The following is a 26,263-nucleotide window of genomic DNA, read 5'->3' on the forward strand; positions in this document are numbered from 1 at the left end:
CACTAGCTATCTACCTTACGTTTGGTAGTGGATATATGTCCATGCCACTCTCTCACTTTGTCCCAGCTTACACTTCCCCCTCCCCATGTCCTCAATTCCATTCTCTACGTCTGCATCTTTATTCCTGTCCTGCCCCTACGTTCTTCAGAACCTTATTTTTTTTTTTAGATTCCATATATATGTGTTAGCATATGGTATTTGTTTTTCGCTTTCTGACTTACTTCACTCTGTATGACAGACTCTAGGTCCATCCACCTCACTACAAATAACTCAATTTCGTTTCTTTTTATGGCTGAGTAATATTCCATTGTATATATGTGCCACATCTTCTTTATCCATTCATCTGTCGATGGACACTTAGGCTGCTTCCATGTCCTAGCTATTGTAAATAGTGCTGCAATGAACATTGTGGTACATGACTCTTTTTGAATTATGGTTTTCTCAGTGTATATGCCCAGTAGTGGGATGGCTGGGTCGTATGGTAGTTCTATTTTTAGTTTTTGTTTTGAATTTTTGAATTTTATACAGCAGGTTCTTATTAGTTATCCATTTTATACATATTAGTGTATATATGTCAATCCCAATCTCCCAATTCATCACACTATTTTTAGTTTTTTAAGGAACCTCCATACGGTTCTCCATAGTGGCTGTATCAATTAATATTCCCACCAACAGTGCATGAGGGTTCCCTTTTCTCCACACCCTCTCCAGCATTTATTGTTTGTATATATTTTGATGATGGCCATTCTGACTGGTGCGAGGTGATACCTCATTGTAGTTTTGATTTGCATTTCTCTAATGATTACTGATGTTAAGCATCCTTTCATTATTCAGCCTATTTTATAAGATTATTGTTTCTTGCATTACTAACTGTGTGACTGAACCTCTGATAAAAATAATTATGACTAGACAACTTAAAACAATTGACCAAATATATAGTTCTACAATAAGATCAATGACTGTAATAGTGTAACTCTAGATATGGAAAGAGGCAACAAGAAGGAATCAGTTCCTGGACCATAGCAGACTAGTAAGACAGGCGGTCCAGAGACTTTGGTTACTGCTAACAGGGCCTAGTCCAGTAACAGCACACTGAGTGGCCTATCAACAAAATCCTCGCTTGAACTGGGAATGAGCATTCCTAGCACTGTGGGACAAATTGGTCACGAAATGCCTCTCAAACCTTGGTCAAAATCATGACCAAAAAGGAGGGGATTATAAAATAAAGATATTGCCCACTATCCAGTTCTACAAGAATCAAGTCATTAGGCACTGCAGTCACGGACCTACAATACACCCTGAAAGGAATTCAGGGTAAAGATCAGGATGAGGCACTTTGTTCTCTGGGAAAACTAGCTGAACCAGCCCTCATAGTTAGATATTTTCAGGAGAAAATTTTATAAGCCCAGTTTTTTGCATCTTCCCAAACTTACAAAAGCACTAAAAACATTAACTAAGATATCTATTCCTTGCTATAGCAGTAACCTTCTACCGAGATGTGTACTTGATTGCACTATATACTGGCCTCCCACCTTACCTCTTTGGAACAGTCCTCAGAGCTTTCTTAAAGACTGTTCTTGGAATATAATCTTGAGGTTGGGTCAAGTAAAATTTTCCATTTCTTTCTTACACTGACTATTAATTTTTTCATCAATAAAACAAAAGATAGGAAAAAAACACAAACATACAAAAACCCTCACTCTGATTAAACTTAATTCTAGTGCCAAATATATGGAAATAATACACATGAAAACAGTAATTAAAAATGCAGAACACATAATAGTATACACAGATTATAAACTGCTATATAAAATATATATGTGCATTGACTGATGTGATTTAAAAGCAATAGTGTTTAATATTCATTTGATCATTTTTATTAAATAGACTTAATAAATAATTGCATTAAATTTTTTAAATTGTGAAGTGCTAAAAATGTTTTCCATTCTAGCTGGGAACATCCAACAACTCATTTCAGTAATTATTTATTAAAGACTATTACTTATTATTAATAATTTATTCTAATATTAAAATAGCAGTTGTTTCTGATCTAACGGAGGGACCAGGCAAGGTACCAGGTACAGCGTAATACATGCCATGATAGGGAGAAAGAGAAGAGGCCTTAATCTCATGTGCCTCTATTCACCAAAGGAGATAAGCAATAAGTTTACATATAAGGAAACAATGAAACATTCCCTACAGTGGCCAGTGCACCAACAGAAGAACTTATAAACTACACGTGAGAAATCTACAGTCTATTAGGACAATCCTCTATGTCTGCATTTGATTGAAATGGGCTCAGATTTTAAGTGAAATTAAATCATTAAAAAAAAAAGCAAATGTTTTGATAATGTGTGCTTTCCTCTTATTTCAGACTTTTCCAGAAGTCAGTGGGTTTTGGGGTACATCCATTGGTAAGATACTCTCCATGGGCATTGCTTGATGAGTCTGACATTTGAACATGGCAAGCATTGCCCTCCGGAACCTACAATAAAAAAGGGAAAATCTGGCATTACCCATGAGGACCTGGCACTTTTAGAGTACTCTCAAACATGGCTATGATGCCACTACTACCAACTGGCATCTCCAGATAAATTTCTGCTTCCAGCTTTAACATCTGCTGTTGAGACCCTTGGTCAATGTATCAAGCGTATGACACAGTTAAAGACCACTTGTGCACCACTGACTATTAACATTGAAGACACTTAATAAAAACCACTAATTATGTCTAAGAGGGTGCATCTAACGTCATTTGCAAGGAATTATTTACTTGAACTAAGGATGTGTATTTCATGCATTTGTTCTTCTGAGCAAAGGCCAGTTTCAATTAAGAGGAGCTTGAGAATGCCTGACCTTTCCTAAAGAACTACCAAGAGACTCTGAATTTAAAATGTGTTCTTTATGCTTCTTATGCAGTCTGCTTCTTAAAAGTTTTTATGTTTCTTCATATATCTGTGGCTAAAGTTGCTTTCCTAACGTGCATAAATACGTAAGTGTAATAGAAGCAGCACTGGCATTCCAGGATCAAATTACTTCACCTCTACTGAGATTTTTCTGGTCAAATATTTAAGCACAGTAGATTGGTTCATCCCAATCTACTGTAGATTGGTTCATCTACTGTTACATCTTTAAGCAGTAACAGGAAATGAAGCAGTGTAAGCTTCACTGATGAGGCAGGAAAGAAATCCTTGCTCAGAGGCTCAACAAAGGGGGGAAGGGGAAGATTCTCAACTATTCTGAGTGACTACACACTCCTGAAGCCCTTTATGTTAGCACTGAATTTTTCCTTGCATTTGAATGATATGTCTTCCTCCTAGTAAATATACAACTATGCTACCCACTTAGGGAGTCCAACTGGCCTTGCTTTGTCCATTTTCCAGTAATAGAACTACTCTCTTCTTTGCAAAACCAATTCCATGTATTTTAAATGGGGTAACCATGTGATCCAAGCTGAGCTCACCATTGACCATCCAGGGCCACTTCTGCCAGAAAGCCATGTGAGACGAAATTCACATTTGGGGATGCTTAGCTTGTGGAACTTGGGTCTTGAGTTACCCGTGATTATCTCGCCTCTGTGTAGGAAGAGCCTGTCACAGAACTGGAGCCCTAGACATTTAAGGTCCTAAATGCTTCTCAAGTTGCATGAACCAAATAACTTTTACATTCATCTGAAGTGAGTTTCTGTCACTTACCTTCCCAAAAGTTTTAGAACATTATCCATTGCCTTTTTAACATTCTTTCTGTATACTTTTTTTAGTTGAGAACCATTTTAGACATAACTTACTTTTTATTAGCAATCACATAAATACAGGGATTGTAGAATGTAGAAGATTTTGCAAACAGTGGAGCTAGGATGGCCACTGAGGGAGGAATCTTCTTCGGGTCACCAAAAGAAGCCCATAAGCACACGATGGAATAAGGGGACCATGCCACCAGAAACATGAGTATCATTATCACAGACATCTGTAAAAGAAATCAATATTCGCCAAACCCAATATCTAAAATATCAAAATAACTAATATACCTTAAACTGCATGAAAAATTATCTGGATTGGAACTTGAATAAATTTATGTTTTTGAAGACACAGAGGAAAAACTGAATTTTTCCCCTCATACTTTGCTAATGTGCCTGAGGTCATCTATAACAAGAGCTTGTGAAATGGACAGACTGGTGCACGAATGTAAAGAATGCTGGCTTTCTTTTGGTGAGCTGGGGAGAATACAAAAGCTGGCCTGGATGACAGGCAGAAGGACCCACTCCTGGCCCACTTGGAGTAACTGTGCTAGGGACTGCTGGTGTTGTGCTTTCTTTTCCTCACTCTCATCTGCTAATCTAAAAAACAACTTTCTAACTCTCTAAACTCAATGTGAAAAAAAAAAAGTCCTCTATTGAGTTCAGGGAATTCTCATACAGGCCATTTGAGCTTGGTATATAATAAATCACATATAATACGTACAGTGCAGATAATTTTGTAAAGGAGCTATCCTTATATTTTGTTTGAATGAAAAATTATAATTACATTGCTCCCTCCTGATTGCCCACTAAAAAGATAGAAAAGGTTTAAAAAGACATAAACACATAAGGTCTGAGAACCACAGATTAGACAGCTCTGTAAAAGTTAAAATTTAATAACCGTTAGACAAGTGGCATATTACTTATCAGACTTGAGAATGATTTAAAAAAAATTTTTTTTTAATTTTAAAGAGCCAGGAATGAGGGAAAATCAGGTACAGGTGAATCCACTCCACAGAACTACAGAAAGCCTCAGGAATTGGAGATGACAGTTCTGAATGTGGGGCTGCACTTGGAACCTAAAACACAAAAACTCATTAAAATCTGCAAAAAGAAGCAGTTAGACTTCTGAATCCCCTCTCTGTTCAGCTAGGAAACAGCCCCCTCTCCCGAGAAGAACCCCAAGGGTCAGTGTAAGAGAGGGTAAAGCAGGGAAACTTGAGACTGGGGAACACCGGGCTCAGCTGAGAGCTGGCGTACTGTCCTGAAAAGAGGGGGGCTGCACGCTGTCCCTTCCCTGCACTGAGCCATGAGAATGTGGGTACACAGACTTTTATCTCCTACCCAGAAAGGCGAAAGAATCTTCTCGCCTTGGAAACTGACCAGCCCAGAAGAAAATATCCAGAGGTACAGATCATTAGAAACCCCCCTCTCCAAAGACATATCCCAGTGAAAGAGCACAGCAAGAGCTCACAATCAACTTTTTAGCGCATCACTCTTAAATATGCAGGGACAGTCCCTGATCACCAGACATTGAGGAAACACGCAAACTGACAGGCAGAGACCAAAACAGTGCAGGAACTTGGGGGAAAAAAAATATGTGATGAACAGAAGGAAAATGTAAATATATACACAATATCATCACAGAAATGAGAGAAGATACACATGCATTAAACAAGAAGAGGACACTATCAAAAAGAAGTACAGAGTATAAAATAATGCTTCCATCTCATCTACAAAAGTGAAAGCAGAATTTTAAAAATGCAACAGGAAGGTTGAAATGTATGGGCAGCCAGGGTAAGGGTGAGGTAAATAAGGTGAACTGTGCAAGTGCAGGGTCAGGTCCTGTCTTTATTTAATATTTTATATTTTGTTCAATGTGGATTTTCTCCATAAATTTTGATCTTTTAAAATACTGCACTAACTACTTGATTTTTTGATTACTGAGCTTTTTGGCACCTGCTTAAATTTTGCACCCCAGGCTTGAGCCTCACTCTCCTCACCCAATCCCAGTCCTGGACATGGTTGCGGAAATCTCTCAGAAAGTAGAAACAGGGACTTCCCTGGCGGTCCAGTGGTTAAGACTTCGCCTTCTAATGCAGGGGGTGTGGGTTCGATCGCTATTTGGTGAGCTAAGATCCCACAGGCCTCCCGGCCAAAAAAGCAAAACATAAAACAGAAGGAATATTGTAACAAATTCAATAAAGACTTCAAAAATGGTCCACATCAAAAAAAAATTTTTTAAAAAGAAGAAAGTAGAAACAAAAACAAACAAACAGGGGACTTCCCTGGTGGTGCAGTGGTTAAGAATCCGCCTGCCAATGCACAGGACATGGGTTCGAGCCCTGCTCTGGGAAGATCCCACATACTGCAGAGCAACTTAGCCCGTGCACCACAACTACTGAAGCCCGCACACCTAGAGCCCGTGCTCCGCAACAAGAGAAGCCACTGCAATGAGAAGCCCGCACACCACAACAAAGAGTAACCCCTGCTCACCGCAACTAGAGAAAGCCCACGCTTAGCAATGAAGACCCAACACAGCCAAAAATAAATAAATAAAAACAAAACAAAAAACAGAAATAATGCAGGAGAGAATATTTAAGAAAATTAAAAGACAAATCCAGGAGATTAAATACTCAAATAAAAAGAGTTCCAGAAAAAGAGAACAGAGAAAACAAAATGGGAGGTGAAACTCACCAGAGAAATAATACAAGGAAACTCCCAGAAGGGAAGACCTGAGTCTCGACATAGAAAGCATTCACCCAGTACCCAGCACGTGGGTGAATGAAGAGCCACACCAAGGCGTATCGGCGTGACATTTCAGAAAACTGGAGACACAGAGAAAATCACAAGCTTCCAGAGAGAACGCAGATCACTGGAATGCTGTCAGCCTTCTCAATAGTGACACCTGAAGCCGAGAGACTACATAGAGTAATGTCTTCGAAATTCTTTGAAAGTCATTTTTCTACTTAGAACTCTGTACCAAGCAAACAATCGGTCAAACATAATCGTAGAATTAAGACATTTTCAGGCATGCAAAATCTTAAACATTTGACTTCCTTGTGACCTTCTCAAGACTCTATTAGAGAATGTGTTACACCAAATGTGAAGGAGTTAACCAAAAAAAAAAAAGGGAAGACATACAATTCAGAAAACGGGTGATCTGACCTATGAGATAGGTCAAAGGCATTCCCAGCTGGTGACAAAGGAGATGTGGGGATGCTGGCTTCCTAGGTAGTCATCCTAAAGAACAGCCAGTGTAGACTAGGGCAAGAGATCTGGCGGGTGTCAGGAGGGTAGCGCCAAGAAAAGGATAAAGTCGACCTAGTCTCTGATGTATCTGAAAATACTAAGAGGAGACTGAAGCCTCTGGTGGAGAGTTTAGAGATGAATTAGTGACAGGTACACAGAAGAGTCAGCAAACAAAGCTACAGAGAGAGAGAGAGAGAGAGGGAGAGAAGAGAAGGCGAGAGAGATGAACAGAGGAAGAGAAAGAGAAAGGAATGAATTGTTAACTCCAAAGGGGAAAAAGTTGTATAAAAAAAGAAATATAAATCAGAGTCTTACAGAGATTTTCAATAAATAAAATTTAGATAATCACAATAATGTAAAATTGGCTCTTCATCTAACCAAATATTAACATTTTACTGATAAGATGAGAGATAAACGCTGGTGGGGAGGAGTAGGAAAGGTTGGTGGTATAAGAAAAATTTTCTTTGTCTATAGTAGGAAATCAAGAAGTAACAGCAAAGAAAAATACCGAAAACAGGGCTCCCCTGGTGGCGCAGTGGTTAAGAATCCGTCTGCCAATGCAGGGGACACGGGTTCGAGCCCTGGTCCGGGAAGATCCCACATGCCATGGAGCAACTAAGCCCGTGCGCCGCAACTACTGAGCCCGCACGCCTAGAGCTCATGCCTCGCAACAAGAGAAGCCACTGCAATAAGGAGCCCGTGCAACGCAATGAAGAGTAGCCCCTGCTCGCCACAACTAGAGAAAGCCCACGTGCAGCAACAAAGACCCAACGCAGCCAAAAATAAATAAATAAATAAATTTATTTAAAAAATAAAAAAATAACCCAAAACAGCAGATAAGCACATCATTTAGAAATACGGAGGCCAACACCAGAAAAAAGAGCCAGAGAGTGAGAATCGGGAGTTGGGGAGAGGTGACTGCAGGGGCCAAGGAACCGTGTCCATGTAAAAGCTTGATTACAAAACCTTTTTAAGGATTTTAATGTCTTACCTTTGTTACATCTACCTGATCTGACCAATCTCTGTTGAGATACTCAGTGCAGTTACTAGTAGCATGATGTTTAATGGATCGAGTGACATGGTAATAGCAGTAAAACATCATTATCAAGGGCACAATAAAATTTATTGCAACAACCATCATGGTGTAAGAAACAAAAGATCTGAAAGTAAGAAAAGGAAATAATTAAATCATGACATTAAATCACTACTTATTTAATATACTAAATAGAGTAAGGGAAACAGGATAATTATCAGAAATAATACTGGCACTGTCCAGCAGTCATTATATTATTAAATAGCTTAGGAAGTGCATTTGACTTTGAGTTCATTTGGACTAGGGGTTGGCAAACTATGACCTGTGGGCCAAATCCAGCCTGTTGCCTGTCTTTGTAAATAAAATTTTATTGGAACCACATTCATCACATACAGTCTAGGGCTGCTATCACAGGCAGAGTTGAATAGTTGCAATGGAGACAGTCTTGCCTATAAAGCCTAAAATATTTATTTTTTGACCTTGCACTAAATCTAAAAAGTTTTAGATTTAGTTTGAGAGTTAGAAATTTTCTATTTGCTTTTCTTCATAATCTTTCATTTCCTTTAATAAACTAAATTACCCCCTTTTCCCTGGTAAATATAGGAAAGCATCACTGATGAGCAAGCAAATCCTTGCAGTGACTGTGCTTTTGCTGCATAATTCTCAGGAGATGCTTTATTACCAGATCATCTAGAAAAGAAAGGCTGGACTTTTGCCAGATCTGCACACTGTCTAGCTCCACTAACACTCCTTTTCCCCGTCAGGTCCTACCTCTAAGGTGCGGACATTGGAAGGATTCTCTGTTTTGCCTTTGCTGCCAGAAGATAGAGGAAGGAACAGAGCAGGGGACAAGGGGAGCTGGATGGCCTTTCCTTGAAAATAAGCATAATTCACTTTTCTCAATTCATCTCTGCTGTAATCATATCATCTATACCAAGGAAGTTCTTTGTCATCTCTGCATGAGAAACATTTGATCTGACCTTAAATTTGAAATGGTGAGAAAATGTCTACACTAGAAGCATTTGATTATAAAGTGTAAACATGTCTCTTACACATCATTTTTCCGCCAGTTTATGGTACAGGTGGCCCCAGTAGGATCTGGGGCATAACTAGCCCACCCAACAATAGGCATCAAAGCCCAAAAGAGGCCATTGAACCAGGCCCCCAGAATCATGCTGATGTAAGTGTTGGTGGTCATTCTTCTTCCTATTAACAAACATATGGAACATCAAAGTCATTTCCCAATGATGTGATTCATATCTTCATTTTGTTTTAACTGATTATTCAAAGTTGTCATCAAATAGATTCTTCACAGAGCACTTTAGTTCACACAAAGCCTATCTACATGAATTCACATTCTGAAAAAAAAAATGACATTTAAGCTGAAACCTGAATGATAAAATGATCAGTCAGAGGATAGAAATGGAGAAACACTAGGGAAATAGCATTTACAAAGACCCCAAAGTGGGAAAGGGTTTGGCTAGTACCCCAAAGTGAGAGGACCCCAGAACACACTGGAAAGGTAGCCCAGGGCCAGAATGCATGGGACCTTGGAGGCTGTGTTATGAAATTTGGGTTTTATTCTAGGTATAATAGAAAATCACTGAAACTTTCAGTCAAGGATTATCAGAGAAATATGACTGACCGTGTTGCAAGCCATACATTTACATTTTGAAGTGAATGTGTATCGAGCAGTACTTAGGCAAAAATGGGTTCACTGAGAAAGCTGAGAAAAGTGCTGTACCTGCACCAGGACAGCAGATGGTCAGGTATCGATCCACAGCCACAACTGTGAGCAATCCAATACTTGCCATTCCAAAAAAGATATTCAATCCAGCATAAATCTGAAGATTAAAATTGGAAGATTGCACCATTCTACACATCCTCCCAAGAGACATTTACACTTTTATCCCATTGCTAAAATATATTTTAAATACACTGAGAGTTTTTTATTTTACTAATTTTAAAATATATCATCTATTGTCAAATTATAAGTGGTTTAATAAAGGCATTTATAGAAAATGTTTTGAGACTTCATTAATTAAAATAAACTTTTTAAAAAATGTTAAGGCTTAAAGTAAAACTTCTATACATACTCTGTGGAGTCAAAAACAAACCATAAATTAAGTGCAATGCATATAACCAACAAAAGACTGCTACTCAGAAGATAGACAATTCAACAGGCTGAAAAGACAAACAGAAAAATGGGCTATTAACACAAGAGGAAACCTGCATGTTTATGACATAAGATGTACAATCACATTAAGTCTTGAAAGAAATGCAAATTATAAGATACTATTTTATATCCATCAAAATGCTACAAATTCCAAGTCTGACAACCCCAAGTGTTGGAGAAAATGTGGAGTAACAGAAGTTCTAGCAACTGGCACAACCATTTTGGAGAGAAATCTGTCCACATCTGATAAAACTGAAGATAAACATTATCTACAACCAAACCATTCCTTTCCTAGTAATGTATCTAAACTCTCACACATTGCAGAAAAAGACATGTATGAGAACAATTTATTGAAGCCTTGTTTGTGGTTTAAAAAAATTGGAAACAGGGAATTCTCTGGCAGTCCAGTGGTTAGGACTTGGTGCTTTCACTGATGGGCCCTGGGTTCCATCCCTGGTCGGGGAACTAAGATCCCACAAGCCAAGCCACACGGGGCAGCCAAAGAAAAAAAGAAAAAAATTTAAAAAACCCCAAACAACCTGAAGCACATATTGCAAAACATTAAGGTTTGACAAAACTGGTTGGTGCACACATGGGTATTCCCTACTCTCTACTCTTTTCATTTTATTCTCTATAGTTTTAGAGCTTAAAATAGCTAACTGTTCTAAAAAATCAGGCCAAAAGTCATTAATGCAAATTAATATTAATTTATTTTCTTGTCAGTAAAAATCACCGTAGATATATTCACCAGCAATTCTCTTGGAGAACTTTCCATAGAAAAAAATCAGCAACATGTTGTTTAACTACATTACTTAGATATTATGACACAGTCATTATTTTATTGTTTCAAATGAAAGCAGAGTATTTCTTTTTGAATTTGTAATATGCAAGTTTTTATTTGAATATGCAAATGTTCACTTTTCTTCTCTAGTTGACTACTAATTTTGTGTTAGTTTAGTTTTTTCCTTTGAGTTGGGGAAATTTTGAAAATATAATGATGGCGACTGATTTCATTTCTCTTATTAAGGAATATATTTCCCAGTCACTCCTGAAGCCATTTTTATTAAGAGCACCATATCTATTATCCTACATAATCTTATTTGATTGAAACCCTTGGGATTTTTTAAAGACATTTAAATGTACATTTTCTTAATCTACTTTATTTTGCTTTGATTCTAAAGATCTCCAATACCTGACATCCTGCATATCCAAACTTCCAACTTCCATGCAGATCTGAAGCAGCAGACATGGGGTAGCCAATGCTACTGACCCCTATATCAGTAACAGCCAAGTTAATGATAATTGCATTTGTGGGTGTCCGAAGCTCCTTGTACTTAATGAAGATGCCCAGAACTATTATGTTGCTGAGAACACTTATCATACCTGAGAACATAAACCAAAAAATCACACATTTTGTTTAATTTGAATGTGTAAAAGAATCAAATTAAATATTTAAGCTCCTTCAAAAATATAGCAAATCCATTTTGGTTCGTTTATTTGAAGAGCTTCAGCTATTCTTCAAGCTAGTTGTAATATCTTCACAGCCCTTTTGTAAAACAGAAATATAAAAATTAAAGCACAAAGAATCTACAAGTTGCCTAAACCAGCACTAAAGACTAGTGTTAATGTCATCACTATTGATCACTCTGTCCTTGATGTTATTCCCTTGCATGTCATGATACCACCACCACTGATTTTTAGGATATACATATGATCATACAATCTCCTTTGGCAGCTTAATTTTCTCATCCTCCTTCCTGAAGCCTGAGGCTCTCCTTTCTCTATAGTTTCTCAAGCCTCAGCTATCATTCTATCCTAACAGTGCTTCTGTCACTTTCCATCCCTGAAATATGCTCCAGTCCCGCATCCCTTTTCATACAATTCATTGCCATTAAACATTTATTAAGCATCTACAGTATGTAAGATCATATGACTGTTTCAATATCACTTGAAACTCAACATGTTCAAATCTAAATTCTTTATTACACACACACACACACACACACACCTATAGAAGAATGCACACTGCAAGGTTTGGCTATCCAGAGAGGAAGTCGGACTGGCTTTCAGGTCCACTGAGAAGCCTCACAGGCCATATCACCCTAGTCAAGTCTCCACAGCCTGGGATCTGACTTCTAGACCTGCAGGTCCAGAAACTCAATGTTGTCGGTGCCCCAGAATTGGAGATTCAGGTAGACTGATGACTGAAATTCTTAATCTGAATGCCAGTGTTTTCATTTACAAGAAATATTGTTGAGTGGACTGGATGTGCATGTCAGCCTGTTTAACACTCCCTACATGCAACAAAGGATGCACACATTTCCCATAAGCCAGATGTGGGCCATATTAGGTTCTAACAGCTGAGAGAGGCTAGAGCTATTACCAGATTCCTAGGGGGAAAAGGAAGGGTAAGAAACAAAAAGCATAGAGTGGTGTTCACCATCATGAAGAGAACTCTGGTGATCAGCTCCAGCTATTGCCAGAGAGAGGGAAGGTTTCCAAGCACCAACACCCAAATGTATCAGCTAAGGAAGAACTTCTATTATATCTTGGCACCTTGGTCAAAACTTCCATTCAAAATCCTGTTATACTAATCTTCTAGATTCCTGTTCTTTCCTCCTGCATGCTGCTGGCACAATAAACTTTCTACAACATAGAATTAACCAAGGCTCTTCTCAAAACCTCCAACACACCCCAACGTCTGCGTGATAAAGTCCACATGTCCCAGCCTGGTATTCCAGGCTCTTTGCCTCAATCTGTTTTTACCCTCTCTAAGCAAATTTTCACACTTGTCAAACAAGCCCTCCATCTAATTATTTATCAAATGCACCAGGCTTGTGGTAAATTTCGACTTTCATTTCTCCCACTTGGAACACCCTACTCCTTTCCTCTACCTTTCCAAATGCTACCCTTCAAAATTCTGTTCAAGGCCAATTCTGCCCCAAAGACTTGTCCTCTGCATAGTATCCTCTCTTCTCTAAATTCTCAAAGTACTTGTTTATATTATACTTTACCTTATGTGATGCTATATTACTTAATTCATATATGCCTAGTCTTCCTGTGTAGATTTTAGGCTTCTAATCATTTCTATGTTGTATATATGATATATAGCAGATTTATTTAATAAACGGACAACTAAAACTCATATTGCTTAAGGTCTATTATTCCTGCAAGCATAATTAAGGCACAATGATATCAAATTTGATGATTCTTTGGCTCAATATTTTTGCATCTAGTATTGTAGCTCCAAAAAGTTTAGTGAATTGAAGAGTCTTTCTGGGCTAGTTACAGATTTGATGATTTTTAAGTCAGATAAAAACACAGTGCAGTAAATTGTTGCCTACCAAATATGCAACCAGAATAAAGTAATTGTGCTCTGGGGGCGGTTTTAGATATAACAGGGAGAATGAGGTAAATTTAGCCCTTTTTCTATTTTCTCTGCAGCTGTCTCAAGCACTCTACTTTATTTCCGATCTGTAGGTGTTTTCTAATGAGTAGACAATAGATCATTTAGTAGTTAGGTCTATGTTCAGTTAATTTCCCCTTGGCTTCTGTGGCTCTCCTCCAATCTCTTTGGCAGATCCTTCTTAATCCTCTTCCTGGCCTTTCTTTCTTCATCTCTACCTTATTAAATATATGCATTGTCCAAGTTTCTGTCCTGGACCTTCTTTCTTTTCACGTTCAATATACACTCAGTGATTTCACACAGATCCAAGGCTATATGCTGTTACTTTCCAGATCAGTCTCATAAAATTCAAACTCATGTGCGCAGCTTTTTACGGGACTTCTCTCAAACGGAACCCAGAGATTTTCTCTCTTGACCCAAACATGTTCTTCCCCAGATGTGCTCCCATCTTGATGAATAGCTTCACCATCTATCCAGTGGCCCAAAAGAGAAACCTAGATGTCATCTTTGATGCTCCCTCACCTTCTCCCCCAGTCTCCACATCCAACCATCAATTCTAACTTCTAGCTCTTGAATGTGTCTATCTCCAATGCTACTACTTCCTCCTCAGAGTCTTTTAAATCTTAATCACACAGGGGCCACCTACCTGGTCTCTTAGCTACCACTACAGCACATTTCTAAAATACAAATTGGATCATGTCATTCAGTGATTCCCCTATCGCCTTTACGGCTTAGGTCTTTCATTAGCTGGTACACAGCCATCCTCTCAGCCTAGTACCTCTCACGCTTCATCCTACAGGTCACCCGTAATGAATCTATTTCAGATCCTTAATTACCATGCCCTCTTGCTCCCCAGCATTGGAGCAACTGGAGAAAGGGAGAGTGCTCAAGTTGGTAACATTTTTAAGAGCTACAATCTGAGAGAAATGTTAAATTAAAAATTAAATTTAAAATGAAAAATCTAAATAGGCTCTTGGTAAAAGTAACAAATGAAATAAATGCTTTGACTAAATTCTTTTCCTCACGGTTTTGGTTTCGATTTGGACATTTAAGTGAGTTTTGTTAAAGGGAAAGATTGGGGGGCCCAAAGAACAATAAACGTTTGAACAAAAGCATAAAGAAGTTAGATATGCTCCCTTCAGTTCATCTACTAAAAACACAAACAAACAACACGTACTCATAGTATTGATAAAACTGATCCTTGTGATTATACCTGACGGTTCTAGAGTCAAAATACCTGAGTTCAAATCCTGGCGTAGCTACTTAGTAGATGTGTGTGTTGGGAAAGTTATTTAGACTCTTTATCTGTAAACAGGGAAAATAAAATTTGCTTACTGAATTAGCATAAGGATGAATTATTCTGTACATGTAAATATTTAGAACAGTGCTTGGTACATACCAAGTATTCCAATAATAACATTAGTAGTGGTAGCAGTAGTAGTAGTGGTGGTGGTGGTGGTTGGAGTAGTAGTAGCAGTAGTAATAGTAATTCTAGTAGAAGTCATCATTGTCATCATAGTAAGATTACTATTACTATTACTATTACTGTTACAGGGGTAAGAACCAGCAAGAATATTTTCTTAACAGGAAAATTTCTTTGCATGCTTCTTTTGTAACCAGATCAAAAAAGATAGCTTTTCTTGGTCATCTACCAAAAACTAACTAAACCAAAAGTTTGTATACAAAGTACTTCTATGTAATTGTGATAAGGAGCTTATCTCTTTAAGTAGCATATTGTTTTCTCCTTTCTGTTGCAACATCAAAAAAAAATTCAAAAAGAAAACAGAACTTATCCAGTGCTTATCATACAGAGGTATTCAAATGAAAAAGTTGGCTGAAGAACCACATTTTCTACCACAGAAGTAATACTCTGAATTATGGGGAAACTAAGCAATTATAAAGAATAAACTGGGTACAGTAGGATTTGTTATGTTTTTACTCTACTTTTGAATATATTTGAAAATTTTCATAAGTCAATCCAAAAAATAATAAACAGTTACTTCTAAAACTCATTACTAAGCATAAAGTTGAAAATGAAGTGACTGCTAAGCATAAAATTAATACCACAATTCAACCTATACATAAAAAAGGTAATCAGAGAACTTCTATTGTCAATTTCCCCATTCCTTTTTTTCAGCCAACAAGTCTTTATCTTAATGCAATATATGCATCAATGAGTGTGTGTATGTGGGAAGAAAGAAACATTTGTCCAACATATACTGTATATATCACTTAGGTATATTTGTGCATTATTTAATTTTACTCTTCAAAACCATTGTGACAGTAGCTTATTCTTATCCCCATTTTACAGATATGAAAATGGAAGAACAAAAAACTTGCTCACTGTTACAAAGATACTAAAAAATGAAAACCAAAGCTCAGTTTTCCAATACAGCATTCGAAAATGAGCTCAATTTACAAACTCTGTCCTCAGTGACAATACACTCTGCTCTCTCTTTTTACGACTTTAATTTTCTTTCCAGGATCTTTCGATCTTAACTAGATTCCACCACCAAGGACAAAATTACAGAAAGTATGTATGAGAATAGTAAATGCTATAAAAATACATCTTTGCCATGGTGCACACTATTCCCCAATAAAAACTTAATTTGACAATGTAATAACCAAACATATGGATAATTACTCATTTTATAAAAAACTTTTCTCAGCCCCATTTCACGGCTCTCACTGCCTATCAAAATTCAAAATAACTTGTTATATTAACCACCATTAACAATGTTTCCATTTATTTTCACCTACATTCTCTTTTTGATCTTTACAGCCAGGAAGTAGAGCAAGTATTATCAACCTTATTTATCACATGAGCACCCCAACTGAGAAAGGATAAGTGACTTCTCAAGGTTGGCCAACAATATAGAACTTGAAACATTATCTCTGAACCCATGCTTTTTCTACTACCTTATGCTGAAAACCTCTGCTTTTCTTCACTTATTCAAAAACAAAATAACTATTAATGGAATAAACATCCATACCTGCCGTAATCAAGTAAGCTGCAACAATATTGTGTTCAGTCTGTGAAAAGGTCGAGCCGTCTTCATTCTTAGAGTCTGAACTGTTCCCTAAATTATTCCTTAGCATTTTGGAGGGAAGATATCAAGATAGCCTTCATAATGGGCCTTCAATATCTATGAAATGTTTCAAAAGCCACCTAGGGAAGAATTTTCAGAACCAATCATTTCCACTTAAAGACCTCAAAGAAGGGCCTTTTCATAGAGGCCCTCCCTTAACAAATTTAATTGGGCTAAAGAGGAAAGGATTTTTAATTCCCAGAACAAGGGAAAAGCTTATTAGCAAAATAAAGAGAAATAACAAGCAACACACATTTTAACCAATTAGGGCATCAGCTTTATATCCAAGGAGATTATCAAGTGCACACATCCCATTTAAACAATAAACAAACTCAGAAAATCAGATCAGGACCTGACCTAACTGATTTCTGCGGGAAATCAGTTTCAAAATTAAGAGCCAGACTTACTGCTCTAAAACTATTCAGATTAAGGTCCCTGTTTTCTGTTTGACCCTTTCAAGTTTTCCATTTCAATTCCTTTTGTTTTTTCCATAACAATTTAAATCATTAGAGTTAAGTAAAGAAGTAATCTCCCCCATGCTTCCAAATTTTACTCCCCTAATGGTAATAATATTGTTCGGTGTATATTCTGCTTTTCTTTGCTTACAGAAACATGTATTTATACAACTGTTTGAGGTTTCTTCCACTTTTTTTTTCATTCTTTTCAAAAAATGGGGAGCTATGTATATATAAAATCATTCTGTAATTTGTTTTCCCCGAAAGCCATACCATAAATTCCAGGTCAATAAAGCATGAATATAGCATGATCTACCTTACAATTCACCTCAGTTCATTTACCCTACACTTTGATATGCACAAGTAGTTAATCTGGTAATAATCATAGCATGCACCAGCAAAGTATCTAGATTCAATAATTCATCTTGTAAAGTACTGGGCAATTCTAATATTCTGGATTATATTGTTATAACTCCAAAAGTGGGTAACATAAGTGGGTGACAATCTAATATGAACATTTATTGTTAGAATAATATATCCCTATACCTTTTTTCCTCATATTCTTTATGCCATGCAATATAAAAATCTTACTCTTCTCAATACTGAATTTCTAAAAATCAGTAACTTTACAGAAATGCTAGATGCACCAAAGTTAACAGTGTAAGCATATAACAGAACCACTAGAGGGCTATATTTACCCACTTAATTTAATTTTATAAATCTTAGAATGGCACAGCAAGAAGGGACTGGATAATCCTTTTGCCTCAATTCTCAGTTATACACATACATAAACTGAAGAAGTTGAAATCAGGTTGGTCGATCTGTCCCAGATCCCATAGCTACTAGTACTCAAATTTTTATAAACGTAATGAAATATTCGTAAGTGTATCTATACTAGGAAAGTGAATCTCTTTAGTATTCCAATATCAAAATATTTTCAAATGACCCTAAAGCAATGAACATAGTACGTAAGATGACCTCTCCCTGTTAAAAATCTATGGGTTGTTAGGTTTTAAGTCTCTTTTCTTTTTTTTTTCTTTTTTTGCATTCACCATTCACTCAAAATTTTTTGAGTTTACTTTGGTTCATACTCCCTTCCTTTTCTGTAATGGATTATGCCTAGTTAGTTTCAGTACCCATTTAAACTTTACAGAAATAATTTTTTCTATTTATAAGAACTGAAGAGGTGAGATTGGTTCAAGATGGCGGAGTAGAAGGATGTGCGCTCACACCCTCTTGTGAGAGCACTGGAATCACAACTAACTGCTGAACAATCATTGACAGGAAGACACTGGAACTCATCAAAAAAGATACCCCACATCCAAATACAAAGGAGAAGCCGCAGTGAGACGGTAGGAGGGGCACAATCACAATCAAATCAAATCCCATAACTGCTGGGTGGGTGACTCACAAACTGGGGAACACTTATACCACAGAAGTCCACCCACTGGAGTGAAGGTTCAGAGCCCCACGTCAGGCTTCCCAACCTGGGGGTCCGGCAACGGGAGGAGAAATTCCAAGAGAATCATGCTCTGAAGGCTACCAGGATTTGATTGCAGGACTCCGACAGGACTGGGGGAAACAGAGACTCCACTCTTGGAAGGGCACACACAAAACAATGTGCACATCGGGACCCAAGGGAAGGAGCAGTGACCCCAGGGGAGACTGAACCAGACCTACCTGCTAGTGTTGGAGGGTTTCCTGCAGAGGCGGGGGTGGCTGTGGCTCACCGTGGGGACAAGGACACTGGCAGCTGAAGTTCTGGAAGTACTCCTTGGCGTGAGCCCTCCCAGAGTCCGCCATTAGCCCCACCAAAGAGCAGGGTAGGTTCCAGTGCTGGGTCGCCTCAGGCCAAACAACCAACAGGGAGGGAACCCACCCCACTCATCAGCAGAGAAGCAGATTAAAGTTTTCCTGAGCTCTGCACACCAGAGCAACACCCAGCTCTACCCACCACCAATCCCTACCATCAGGAAGCTTGCACAAGCCTCTTAAGTAGCCTCATCCACCAGAGGGCAGAGAGCAGAAGCAAGAAGAACTACAATCCTGCAGCCTGTGGAAGGAAAACCACATTCACAGAAAGACAGACAAAATGAAAAGGCAGAGGAATTTGTACCAGATGAAGGAACAAGATAAAACCCCAGAAAAACAAATAAATGGAGATAGGCAACCTTCCAGAAAAAGAATTCAGAATAATGATAGTGAAGGTGATCCAGGACCTCAGAAAAAGAATGGAGGCAAAGATCAAGAAGATGGAAGAAATGTTTAACAACGACCTAGAAGATTTAAAGAACAAACACCTAGAAGAATTAAAGAACAAACAAAGATGAACAATACAAAAACTAAAATGAAAAATACACTAGAAGGAATCAATAGCAGAATAACTGAGTAAAAAAACAACAGATAAGTGACCTGGAAGACAGAATAGTGGAATTCACTGCCACAGCACAGAATAAAGAAAAAGGAATGAGAAGAAATGAAGACAGCCTAAGAGACCTCTGGGACAAGATTAACCACAACAACATTCGCATTATAGGGGTCCCAGAAGAAGGAGAGAGAGAAAGGACCCGAGAAAATATTTGAAGAGATTATAGTTGAAAAATTCCCTAACACAGGAGAGGAAATAGCCACCCAAGTCCAGGAAGTGCAGAGTCCCATACAGGAGAAACACACCAAGACACATAGTAATCAAATTGACAAAAACAAAGAAAAACTACTGAAAGCAACAAGGGAAAAACGACAAACAACATACAAGGGAACTCCCATAAGGTTAACAGCTGATTTCTCAGAGGACACTCTATAAGCCAGAAGGGAGTGGCATGATATATTTAAAGTGATGAAAGGGAAGAACCTACAATCAAGATTACTCTACCCATCAAGGATCTCATTCAGATTCAACAGAGAAATCAAAAGTTTTACAGACAAGCAAAAGCTAAGAGAATTCAGCAGCAACAAAGCAGCTCTACAAATGCTAAAGGAAATTCTCTAAGTGGGAAACACAAGAGAAGAAAAGGACCTACAAAACAAACCCATAACAATTAAGAAAACGGTTATAGGAACATACATATTGATAATTACCTTAAACGTGAATGGATTAAATGCTCCAACCAAAAGACACAGGCTTGCTGAATGGATACAAAAACAAGACCCATATATATGCTGTCTTCAAGAGACCCATTTCAGACCTAGAGACACATACAGACTGAAAGTGAGGCAATGCAAAAAGATACTCCATGCAAATGGAAATCAAAAGAAAGCTGCAGTAGCAATACTCATGTCAGCTAAAATAGACTTTAAAATAAAGAATGTTACAAGAGACAAGGAAGGCCACTGCATAATGATCAAGGGATCAATCCAAGAAGAACATATAACAATTATAAATATATATGCACCCAACGTAGGAGCACCTCAATACATAAGGCAACTGCTAACAGCTATAAAAGAGGAAATTGACAGTAACACAATAATAGTGGGGGACTTTAACACCTCACTTACACCAACAGACAAATCATCCAAAATGAAAATAAATACGGAAACAGAAGCTTTAAATGACACAACAGACCAGAGAGATTTAATTGATATTTATAGGACATTCCATCTGAAAACAGCAGATTACACTTTCTTCTCAAGTGCACACGGAACATTCTCCAGGAGAGATCACAGCTTGGGTCACAAATCAAGCCTCGGTAAATTTAAGAAAACTGAAATCATATCAAGTATCTTTTCCGACCACAATACTATGAGATTAGAAATCAATAACGGGGGAAAAAATGTAAAAAACACTAACACATGGAGGCTAAACAATAGGCTACTAAATAACCAAGAGATCACTGAAGAAATCAAAGAGGAAATCAAAAAACACCTAGACACAGATTACAACGAAAACACGACGATCCAAAACCTATGGGATGCAGCAAAAGCCGTTCTAAGAGGGAAGTTTACAGCAATACAAGCCTACCTCAAGAAACAAGAAAAATCTCAAATAAACAATCTAACCTTATGCCTAAAGGAACTAGAGAAAGAAGAAGAAACAAAACCCAAAGTTAGAAGGAAAGAAATCATAAAGATCAGAGCAGAAATAAATGAAATAGAAACAAAGAAAACAATAGCAAAGATCAATAAAACTAAAAGCTGGTTCTTTTAAGAAGATAAACAAAATTGATAAACCATTAGCCAGACTCATCAAGAAAAAGCGGGAAAGGACTCAAATCAATAAAATTAGAAATGGAAAAGAAGAAGTTACCACAGACACCGCAGAAATACAAAGCATCCTAAGAGACTACTACAAGCAACTCTATGCCAATAAAATGGACAATCTGGAAGAAATGGACAAATTCTTAGAAAGGTATAACCTTCCAAGTCTGAACCAGGAAGAAGTAGAAAATATGAACAGACCAGTAACAAGCACTGAAATTGAAATTGTGATTTAAAATCTTCCAACAAACAAAAGTCCAGGACCAGATAGCTTCACAGGCAAATTCTATCAAACATTTAGAGAAGAGCTAACACCCATCCTTCTCAAACTCTTCCAAAAAATTGCAGAGGACGGAACACTCCCAAACTCATTCTATGAGGCCACCATCTCCCTGATACCAAAACCAGACAAAGATACTACTAAAAAGGAAAATTACAGACCAATTATCACTGATGAACACAGATGCAAAAATCCTCAACAAAATACAAGCAAACAGAATCCAACAACACATTAAAAGGATCACACAGGCTTCCCTGGTGGCGCAGCAGTTGAGAGTCCGCCTGCTGATGCAAGGGACACGGGTTCGTGCCCTGGTCCAGGAAGATCCCACATGCCGTGGAGTGGCTGGGCCCGTGAGCCATGGCTGCCGAGCCTGCACATCCGGAGCCTGTGCTCCGCAATGGGAGAGGCCCATGTACCAAAAAAAAAAAAAAAAAAAAAAAAAGGATCATACACCATGATCAAGTGGGATTTATCCCACGGATGCAAGGATTCTTCAATATATGCAAATCAATATGGTGTATCAATTATACACCATATTAACAAATTGAAGAAAAACCACATGATCATCTCAATAGATACAGAAAAAGCTTTTGACGAAATTCAACACCCAGTTATGATAAAAACTCTCCAGATAGTGGGCATAGAGGGAACCTACCTCAACATAATAAAAGCCATATACAATAAACCCACAGCAAACATCATTCTCAATGGTGAAAAACTGAAAGCATTTCCTCTAAGATCAGGAACAAGACAAGTATGTCTACTCTCGCCACTACTGTTCAACATAGTTTTGGAAGTCCTAGCCATGGCAATCAGAGAAGAAAAAGAAATAAAAGAAATACAAATTGGAAAAGAAGAAGTGAAACTGTCACTGTTTGCAGATGACATGATACTATACATAGAGAATCCTAAAGATTCCACCAGAAAACTACTAGAGCTAATCAATGCATCTGGTAAAGTTGCAAGATACAAGATTAATACACAGAAATCTCTTGCATTCCTATACACTAATGATGAAAAATCTGAAAGAGAAATTATGGAAACACTCCCATTTACCATTGCAACAAAAAGAATAAAATACCTAGGAATAAACCTACCTAGGGAGACAAAATACCTCTATGCAGAAAACTGTAAGACACTGATGAAAGAAATTAGAGATGATACCAACAGATGGAGAGATATACCATGTTCTTGGATTGGAAGAATCAATACTGTGAAGATGACTATACTACTCAAAGCAATCTACAGATTCAATGCAATCCCTATCAAATTACCAACAGCGTGTTTTTTTACAGAACTAGAACAAAAAAATCTTAAAATTTGTATGGAGACACACAAGACCCCAAATAGCCAAAGCAGTCCTGAGGGAAAAAAACGGAGCTGGAGGAATCAGAGTCCCTGACTTCAGACTGTATTACAAAGCTACAGTAATCAAGACAATATGGTAGGGAAGAGATATGGGAACATATAGATATGTATAACTGAGTCACTTTGTTATAAAGCAGAAACTAACACACCACTGTAAAGCAATTATACCCCAATAAAGATGTTAAAAAAAAAAAAAAGACAATATGGTACCGGCACAAAAACAGAAATATAGATCAACGGAACAGGACAGAAACCTGAGATAAACCCACACACCTATGGTCAACTAATCTATGACAAAGGAGGCAAGGATATACAATGGAGAAAAGACAGTCTCTTCAATAAGTGGTGCTGGGAAAACTGGACAGCTATGTGTAAAAGAATGAAATTAGAACACTCGCCAACACCATACACAAAAATAAACTCAAAATGGATTAGAGACCTACATGTAAGACCGGACACTACAAAACTCTTAGAGGAAAACATAGGAAGAACACTCCGACATAAATCACAGCAAGTTCTTTTTTGATCCACCTCCTAGAGTAATGTAAATAAAAACAAAAATAAACAAATGGGATCTAATGAAACTTAAAGGCTTTTGCAAAGCAAAGGAATCTACAAGCAAGACGAAAAGACAACCCACAGAATGGGAGAAAATATTTGCAAACGAATCAACGGACATTAAAGGATTAATCTCCAAAATATATAAACAGCTCATGGAGCTCAATATTAAAGAAACAAACAACCCAATCCAAAAATGGGCAGAAGACCTAGGTAGACATTTCTCCAAAGAAGACATACAGATGGCCAAGAAGCACATGAAAAGCTGCTCAACATCACTAATTATTAGAGAAATGCAAATCAAAACTACAATGAGGTATCATCTCACACCAGTTAGAATGGGCATCATTAGAAAATCACAGACAACAAATGCTGGAGAGGTGTGGAGAAAAGGGAACCCCCTTTCTCGCACTGTTGGTGGGAATGTAAAATGATACAGCCACTATGAGAACAGTACGGAGGTTCCTTAAAAAATTAAAAATATAATTACCATATGACCCAGCAATCCCACTACTGGACATATACCCAGAGAAAACCGTAATTCAAAAAGACACATGCACCCCAATATTCACTGCAGCACTATTTACAATAGCCAGGTCATGGAAGCAACCTAAATGCCCATCGACAGACAAATGGATAAAGAAGATGTGGTACATATATACAATGGAATATTACTCAGCCATAAAAAGGAACAAAATTGGGTCATTTGTAAAGACGTGGATGGATCTAGAGACTGTCATACAGAGTGAAGTTAGAAAAATAAATATCGTATATTAACGCATATATGTGGAACCTAGAAAAATGGTACAGATCAACTGGTTTGCAGGGCAGAAATAGAGACACAGATGTAGAGAAAAAACATATGGACACCAAGTGGGGAAAGTGGCAGTGGGGGTCGGGGTGGTGGGATGAATTGGGAGATTGGGATTGACATATATACACTAATATGTATGAAATAGATAACTAATAAGAACCTGCTGTATAAAAAATGAATAAAATTCAGAAATAAAAAAAAAAGAACTGAAGAAAAAATAATTCCAAAAATGGCCAGCTATTTGCTGTAGCTACAAGTTTTACAGATTATGAGTGTGGTAGATGCATCCAACGTACTTTTTAATGCTTCCTTCACGAGTGACATGGAAAAGCTATATTGGGATGAGGCTTAGAATACTAAGAAATATAAGCATGTCAAATTTACACAGGTCACGATTCTTCAATTTCATAAACTTTAACTGGCTTGAAGTCAGTCCTCCTATCATAACTCCTCCCAAATTTTCAGGAATGCCAGGAAATATTGCTTGTATTCCACTAAATCTTTTCAGTGCTATGGTAACAAGTACATTTTAGCATGATGCAAGCAGTCAGAATGTTATTTGGTTAACAACTCAAAAGATTTAACATCTGAATAATCATCAAATTTTCTTTTACAGTGGAGCTCAGTGATACCACAGTACCAAATGCATTAATGTTAGGCTCCCTAAACATATGAACTCAATTCAAAACCAAATACCCTGGGAACTTCCCTGGCTGTCCAGGGGGCATGGGTTCAATCCCTGGTCAGGGAACTAAGATCCCACATGCCACGCAGTATGGCCAAAAAAAAAAAAAACTAAATGCCCCAAAGGAAACCCAGCAAGAACTACTATAAGGAAGAAAAGAGAAAAATAGAGTTTAAAGATAGCTAATGACCAAAAGATATACCTAAGGTAAAAGGTGAAATCTCAAGTGATTTGTCTACCGACCATCAGCCAGTTTAGACTTTTTAAATGTTAAAAAAAGCGTAGGAATTTGCACTATTATTTGTCCTTGGGACAATACCAAGGACAAATAATTGCTTGCTATGTCTTTTACAGACCAAGAGTAAAAGCCCTGGCCCTAACTCTCACTGAAAGTTTCAACCCAAGTATTCTAAATCAAACAGTCTCTTTTCCCAAGTTTTAAAAGCATAACCGCTTCTTCCTGTGAAAAATTTTCAGCATATTTGTTCATCATATATACTTATGGCTTACATATTTATTCATCCTGCTGCAATTCCATTAATCAAAAAAGTTACGTAAAACCCAAAACACTTATTTAGGCAGTATTAGGTAAAACATGCTAGAAAACTTAAAAGATATGGCAACCCCATTCCTTCTGAGAATGGACACATGTGAGGGGAGAAAATCAGTGGCAGGGAAAATTATCCTATATCACAGTATTCTAACTTGCTATCATGGTTATGTCTTGATACTACAATAGCAGTGAGGACCAAAACCAATTTCATTTGTAATGTCCCTACCCAGGAATCTGAACGTGTAGCAGGCAATCAAATATTTATTTATGGTCAGTAACATCTTAAACCTTGAGTCCCTTAAAAAAAGGAAAATAAAAACATTCAGTAAAACTTTCAACATTCCATCTATGTTGAATGAGAAAAATTAAACATTTCTTAAGAAATGTCATCAACTTCTAGTTCTCAACTTGAACAGAGCTGTTCCATCTTTAACAGATTCATAACCAATACTAAAATTTTCTAATCAATTACTAATTACAACTAGAGAAGCTGCCTAACTTTGATTTATGTACTAACACACAAAAGGGAAAATACAATAAAGTGTGTTGATGTTCTCATATACAAAAGGCAAACATTTTGAAAGGGAGTGTTAATTTATAGAGAATGTTGAAGTACTGCTCTACTAGCCTATTTTTTTAAAAGATCAGTTATATATGCAAACAC

At 37.5% G+C, this 26,263-nt stretch overlaps 1 protein-coding gene across 1 annotated transcript; it reads right to left on the reverse strand.

The window, feature by feature from the left end:
• On the reverse strand, positions 1-26,201 carry RRH (retinal pigment epithelium-derived rhodopsin homolog). The gene is made up of 7 exons (XM_073804983.1): positions 16,594-26,201; positions 11,387-11,577; positions 9,763-9,862; positions 9,071-9,224; positions 7,977-8,145; positions 3,785-3,963; positions 1-2,485 (listed from the first exon to the last, which is right to left on the reverse strand). The coding sequence occupies exons 1-7, from the start codon at positions 16,697-16,699 to the stop codon at positions 2,371-2,373; spliced, it is 1,014 nt and encodes a 337-aa protein (XP_073661084.1). The 5' UTR covers positions 16,700-26,201; the 3' UTR covers positions 1-2,370.
• Between the last annotated feature and the right edge of the window lie 62 nt (positions 26,202-26,263).

This window comes from Tursiops truncatus, chromosome 5, assembly GCF_011762595.2.
Source record: "Tursiops truncatus isolate mTurTru1 chromosome 5, mTurTru1.mat.Y, whole genome shotgun sequence".
In the NCBI taxonomy this organism is placed as follows: Eukaryota; Metazoa; Chordata; class Mammalia; order Artiodactyla; family Delphinidae; genus Tursiops; species Tursiops truncatus.

Coding starts and splice junctions, on each gene's coding strand:
- RRH (XM_073804983.1), bottom strand. CDS start 16,699: ATGCTAAGGAATAATTTAGGGAACAGTTCAGACTCTAAGAATGAAGAC. Junction 8,146..9,070: donor AACTGGCGGAAAAATGATGT/GTAAGAGACATG, acceptor TCTTACTTTCAG/ATCTTTTGTTTCTTACACCA. Junction 3,964..7,976: donor ATCAGGTAGATGTAACAAAG/GTAAGACATTAA, acceptor TTTCTTTTACAG/ATGTCTGTGATAATGATACT.